Source organism: Culex pipiens, chromosome 2, assembly GCF_016801865.2.
Source record: "Culex pipiens pallens isolate TS chromosome 2, TS_CPP_V2, whole genome shotgun sequence".
NCBI classification, from domain to species: domain Eukaryota; kingdom Metazoa; phylum Arthropoda; class Insecta; order Diptera; family Culicidae; genus Culex; species Culex pipiens.
This window is the reverse complement of record NC_068938.1, coordinates 5,301,318-5,308,093: the sequence shown is the minus strand read 5'-3', so window position 1 is coordinate 5,308,093 and position 6,776 is coordinate 5,301,318. Positions and strand designations below refer to the sequence as shown.

At 36.9% G+C, this 6,776-nt stretch overlaps 1 protein-coding gene across 2 annotated transcripts in view; it reads right to left on the bottom strand.

The window, feature by feature from the left end:
* The window catches only part of LOC120417351 (beta-1,4-glucuronyltransferase 1), a 128,241-nt gene that overhangs the window by 4,832 nt on the left and 116,633 nt on the right, over positions 1–6,776 (bottom strand). For both annotated transcript variants that reach the window (XM_039579355.2, XM_039579364.2), the window contains 6 exons: positions 6,287–6,663; positions 5,577–5,756; positions 1,680–1,842; positions 1,352–1,617; positions 1,118–1,293; positions 919–1,052 (listed from right to left, as the gene is read on the bottom strand). In XM_039579355.2, coding sequence (XP_039435289.1) covers positions 919–1,052; positions 1,118–1,293; positions 1,352–1,617; positions 1,680–1,842; positions 5,577–5,756; positions 6,287–6,663 — 1,296 coding nt within the window. The remainder of the gene's footprint in view (positions 1–918; positions 1,053–1,117; positions 1,294–1,351; positions 1,618–1,679; positions 1,843–5,576; positions 5,757–6,286; positions 6,664–6,776) is intronic.

Genomic DNA, 6,776 nt, shown 5'->3' with positions numbered 1-6,776 from the left:
CTGGAAGGGAAGAAAGCAAAAGTTTTGAATCAATTCATCGCGACAGTCAAAGAATTCAACCGTTATTTTTGATTCAGTGTGGAGTCATAGGCTGATGCATTTTCTATGGTTACTTGGATTGAAATTAAGCTTTTTGCTCAATTTATACAATATTTCACAAGTGCTTTCAGAAGATGAAGTCAAAGAATTAAAGAACTTTCAAATTGAAAAATAAAAAAATTTAAAAAAGTCATGCAATTTTTAAAATTAAAGAAAATATTTTTTTTTTATTTTTAAAATTTTTGAGATTTAATTTTTTTTAAAGATTTTTAAGATTTTTTAGAAATTTCAGATTTTAGGAATTTTAAGATTTTAGGATATTTTAGGAATTTTAAGATTTTAGGATATTTAAGATTTTGAAGATTTTGAAGATTTCGAAGATTTTGAAGAGTTTGAAGATTTTGAAGATTTTGAAGATTTTGACGATTTTGAAGATTTTGAAGATTTTGAAGATTTTGAAGATTTTGAAGATTTTGAAGATTTTGAAGATTTTGAAGATTTTGAAGATTTCTCGATTAAATTTTCAAAAGGCCCTATCTGCATAGGAAACCCATGAGGGATAGGTTGTTTTGAAAATTTAATCTAGATTTTGAAGATTTTGATGATTTTGAAGATTTTGAAGATTTTGAAGATTTTGAAGATTTTGAAGATTTTGAAGATTTTGAAGATTTTGAAGATTTTGAAGATTTTGAAGATTTTGAAGATTTTGAAGATTTTGAAGATTTTGAAAATTTTGAAGATTTTGAAGAATTTTGAAGAGTTTTAAGAATTTTAAAAATTTTAAGAATTTTAAGAATTTTAAGAATTTAAGGAATTTTAAGAATTTTAAGAATTTTAAGAATTTTAAGAATTTTAAGAAACATTTGTATCAAATCTTACCTGCGTCATTTTATCACTTTTGCCCTCCCAACTTAACCGCTCGTCGTAGTGCGGATCGGCATGCGTTCCGATGTAGATGGGTTCCCAGTGGACAAAGTACCCCACCCGCTTTCCGATGTGGAACACGCCCAGATCTAAAAAATAGAAAAAAAAAATTCTCAGTATTCATAAACAATAAACCTTAATTTTCAAAACCAACCATCGGTTTCATTCGCCGCGATCCACTCCTTCGACTTGGGCACGCCGTGGCAGCTGGAGCAGACCCGTTTGTGGAACGAGATGGCCTTCCCGTTCCGCAGCAGCTCCTGCAGTTCGGTTTTGTCCCGCGGCACCGGCGACGTGCTGTCCACCTCGAAGATCGACAGCGGAAAGACCCTAAAGTGTAAGAATGTAGTGTGATGATTTGTTTCAGTTAAGCGGTTATTCGACCAACCTTGGGTTCTTCCGCTGTAGCACCGGCTCGTTTCTAGCTATCATCTCTAAGAACTTATGCACTAGGCCCGGATTCGGGTACAATTCGATATCACTAGCTAGGATGAAGTGCGTCATCGCCGCGTCCCGGGCAATGTTCCGGCCGACGTTGACCGGGTACAGCAGCTTCTTGGCCGTCTTGTACAGCTGCGAGCTCGACACGTTAAAGTACGGCGCCGGCAGCGAACAGTTGTAGGGGGGTTCTAATACTTTCTCGTACTTAGGAACCTTGATAAAAAAGTTTTGAAATTAATATCAAACAATTACACTGAAACAAAAGATCAACTTACGTTTTTTGGAATATGTTTACTACTAAAATAAATATGAAACGTGACAAACTGCCGCACGAGGTGACTCTCCGCCAGGCAGTCCCGCAGATACTTGATCGCGTTGACGGTGGGCTGGAAGTCGGTGCCGGGCGCGTGCATCGCTAAGCTGACCGGGGCGTTCCACCTGTGGAGTGAATAAAAAAAGAACCAAAAATAGTTAGTATCATTTGAAAAGATATGTATTAGGATGTAACAAAAAATGACTTTTCGGCGGGCATTCAGGGGTTTGTTCCGTTGGGCATACTGAGCCCAAATCCCAAATATGAGCTTGATTGGACGTAACAGGAGCTGGCGCTCCGCCCTCCAATTTTAAATGGGATTTAACCCGTAAAAAAGATTTTTACAAAAATGTCTATTTTTGAGGCACTTTGGCCACCAATGCATTTACCAAAAACATCACTGGCGTGTAGGCCAGATCCTTACGCATCTTTTGGTATATATAACATTGATGTTTGGAGCAACCTGGATCTCGGTACAGACCTTCAAAGTTTGGCATTTTTTTTTTTCGAAAAATCGGTCCCAGCAAAATCAAATGGCGTCTCGGGCGTCGCGAGGTGCGACACATATCTTTTTTGCCGGGGCCGATTTTTCGAAAAAATGCCAAACTTTGAAGGTCTGTACCAACTTCCACGATGCTCCAAACTTCAATGTTATATATACTAAAAGATGCGCAAGGATCTGGCCTACACGCCAGTGATGTTTTTGGTAAAAGAATTGGTGGCCAAAGTGACATTTTTGTAAAAAAAAATTTTTTACGGATTAAATCCCATTTAAAACTGAAGGGCGGAGCGCCAGCTCCTGTTACGTCCAATCAAGCTCATATTTGGGATTTGGGCTCAGTATGCCCAACGGAACAAACCCCTGAATGCCCGCCAAAAAGTTATTTTAGTTACACTCTAATATGTATGTTTTTCATATACAAAAAAACGTTACTTGAGCAATTTTCTAGTAAAACCAGAAATGGATTTTATTTGTATTTTATGATTTGGCTCAAACTTTGTGGGGGCCTTCCCTATGACCAAAGAAGATATTTTGTGTCATTGGTTCACCCATACAAGTCTCCATACAATTTTGGAAGCTGTCCATACAAAAATTGTACGTAAATATTCGAAAATCTGTAACTTTTTAAGGAATTTTTTGATTGATTTGATGTCTTGGGCAAAGTTATAAGTATTGATGAGGACTATTCAGAAAAATAGGAACACGTAAAAAAATTGCCGATTTTTTATTAACATATTTTCACAAAAACTCTATTTTCCAAAATACGTAACTTTTTTAAATTTCGAGATTTTTTCATATGTTTAAAAAAAAAACAAAAACCCGCAACTTTTGAGCCATAAAGAAGTATAGTAAAAAAATTGACGTCAAGTTATGTTTTTTTTGAAAAAATAGTGATTTTTGGAAAAAATCGAAACTTCATGCACACAAAATTTTACCTCATTTTTTAATGTAAAATTGAATTTGCAGTCGAAAAGTACTTTGCAGATTTTTTTATTTAGGGCTCCGTTTTCAAGATATATCCACCGAAAGTTTGATTTCAGCGAAATATTAGCAACTGATTTCTTAGAGAATTGCTCACTTATGCCATTAAAATTAATCAAGTATTACATTTGAAAATGACCATAATAAGTAATTTTACAACATTTGAAATTATTTTATTTTAAATGATTTTATAAAACTTTCATAGTTTACAATGAATATATAACGAATCTCGTCATTTGAAAAATGAAGGCTAATATCGAAAAAAATACATTGTTCATAAAATGTAAACTTTAGGAAGCTACCTATTAGAGTGTAACAAAAATGACTTTTTGGCGGGCATTCAGGGGTTTGTTCCGGTGGGCATACTGAGCCCAAATCCCAAATATGAGCTTGATTGGACGTAACAGGAGCTGGCGCTCCACCCTTCAATTTTAAATGGGATTTAACCCGTAAAAAAAGATTTTTTCAAAAATGTCAATTTTTGAGGCATTTTGGCCACTGAAGCGTTTACCAAAAACATCACTGGCGTGTAGGCCAGATCCTTGCGCATCTTTTGGTATATATAACATTGAAGTTTGTAGCACCCTGGAGCTCGGTACAGACCTTCAAAGTTTGGCATTTTTTCGAAAAATCGGTCCCAGCAAAATCAAATGGCGTCTCGGGCGTCGCGAGACGCGACGCATATCTTTTTTGCCGGGGCCAGTTTTTCGAAAAAATGCCAAACTTTGAAGGTCTGTACCGAGCTCCAGGGTGCTCCAAACTTCAATGTTATATATACCAAAAGATGCGCAAGGATCTGGCCTACACGCCAGTGATGTTTTTGGTAAACGCTTCAGTGGCCAAAATGCCTCAAAAATTGACATTTTTGAAAAAATCTTTTTTTACGGGTTAAATCCCATTTAAAATTGAAGGGTGGAGCGCCAGCTCCTGTTACGTCCAATCAAGCTCATATTTGGGATTTGGGCTCAGTATGCCCACCGGAACAAACCCCTGAATGCCCGCCAAAAAGTCATTTTTGTTACACTCTACTACCTATATTACAGTAACCAACTGTACGATCAGCATGTTCTAGAATGAAACTTGTACAATTATTTCAGCTCTTCGAATTTTTTTTGCAATTTGCTCCTTCATTTTTTTTAAAAGCAAAAAACTGAACAATTTTCGAAAAATTTTAGTCTAAAAATGCGTCTAACTTAAATACTAACTTAAAGACGCAAAAAAAATGTAAATAACAAGCCATGGTCTCAACATTTGAATGGAAAAAGTATTTTAAAGTGCATTTTACACCTGCCTAGTTGTTTTGCAATCATTAGTTTTCAAAATATCCAAGTATTAAAGAGATTTTTGTTTTCGCCGAAAAAAAAAACTTTTTGCTGTGATGGAATTCCACAAAAATTGAAAATATTTTTGATCGATCCCAGACATGCTAAATATGATTTTAAACGCAGGAAAATGCATTTCTTATTGTTTTCAGTTGGTTAGACTTCTATTTCCTTTAAAATTTTGAAGTTCTTTGAAAAAATATGTTTTTGCCCCCTGATTTTTTGAACCGATTTTGAAAAAGGGGGGCGACATAAACTTTTAAAAACATTTGCAACGGCCTAAATGATTTCAGCATTTTTTATTATTTTTTTCAAAGGAGAGACATACCATCTTGTTTTTTTTCGTGAGTCTTTTTGTAATATTTCCTCAAAAATTCTGAACGAAAAAAATTGTGGCATCACTTAAATTTTAACTTTTAAACCATAAAAAAAAAACATAAAAGTGACGTGTATGTTTCTTTCAGTGTATTTTTTCAGAAAGCTCGTGCGATTCCCTACAAGTTTGTCTTTTTTATACGGCTCCAAGATATAGCAATATTTAAAATATAAAATAAAAATAATATTTAAATGACTAACGCCTTTGTCAAATGTCATACTCGAATGTATCTGGCTCCATATACGTAACAATGGTTAATTAAAATCGGAAAGGGTCATTTACAAAAATATCAGAAAAATCCTGATTTGGTCTGTATTTGCTCTAAAGTATAAATGTATTTTTTTTTGTAGTGCACAAAGCTTGGAATAAAAGGATAATCGAAACATCGGATAATCGAGGCTTCGGATAATCGAGTCTGGACTGTATTTCTTTTTTAAAAATCACTGGTGGCCATCTGCAGACACACGTTCGGCGCCAGACAGATGCTAATTGCAAATAAATTAAGTACTCCCATCCTCAAAAGAGGGGTCTCTCTCTCGTTATCTACGGGTCGTTTGCGGTTCTTGTTTTTTTCGCCATAAAATTCGTCTCCAATAAAGTTTCAGCCAACATCTCTTGCATGCTCAAAATACCCATAAAAAGCTGTTCGCGACCTTGGCCCCATCACCTCAAACGTACCTCTCCAGCAGCGGGATCAGATTGTCCAGGAAGGTGTAGTCGGCGTGCGTGGTGTAGGTGATCGCCTCGTGGCACCGCAGCTCGCCGTGCTCGGCCCGGACGTAGTTTTTCAGCACCCAAAAGTCACCGCGCTGGCCGATGTACGGCTCGTAGTCGCGGTCGTGACAGTTCAGGATGGACCTGCGGAAGTAGGGAAGTGAGATTGATTTATTTTGTCTCCAGATGATGTTATTGGTGCCTCAAGGGCACAAACGTGACGAGTGCTTAACAACAACAACAGATAAACAATAAACAAGTGTGAACAACGCCTTGAGTGTTTTATAACATTTGACTAGCAAAACGTTCGCGAGCTCATTAAGCAGTAAATTGCTTTTAAAAGTTGCATACTTGAACCTCAACAGTCATGAGGTAGGGTAAATTGTTTTATCGCACAGCTAATGAACACGTGAAATGTCAAGCAGCTTGCGAAACATGAAAGTTCCATTGGTTTGTAATCGTGAGAATATTTTTTAAATTATTTATTACAATTTAAAATTTTTTAACAAAAAATACTAAAAAAAAACAACGTCCTGTTACACCTTAAGGCTTCCTTTAAAATAATTTGGAGGGTCATTTTCCCAACATGCTTTTTAAAGATCACTTGAAAATTAATTTTGATTAAAATCGTTTAAACAACCCCATAATTACAATTACCCCCTCTCATCACTTACCTCAGCTTCACGTCGAAATCGATCGACGCCGTGGTGGAAAAGATGTCACTGACGTTCAGGAGTCCAGCTCCGCCGACGCCGCCACCGTTGACACCCTGGCCATTTCCACCATCCTGGTACAGCACCTCGGTGCCCCCTCGATTGTTGATGTTGTTGTAGTTGTTATTGTTTGACCCGTTGGGACCATTCTGGCTTGGTTCGTTTGTTGGCACATCGAATCGACTATCATCTACGTTGTTGTTATTATTATTATTGTTATTATTAGTGTTATCTACATCGTGTCCCCTTCCGGCTCCCTCGCCCACTCCGGCACCACCCTCGGTCAGCTGGTCCGGACTCTGACCCGGCTGCTGGGGCGCCACCTCCTGGACACTGATCTGCAACAAAAAAAGAAAGAAAAATTTTAGCAACAATTAGCTCCATCAAGATGAGAAAGATGAAAAGATTCTTGTAACATTTTCGCAAAAGGATCTCATAAGTTGTGGTTTGA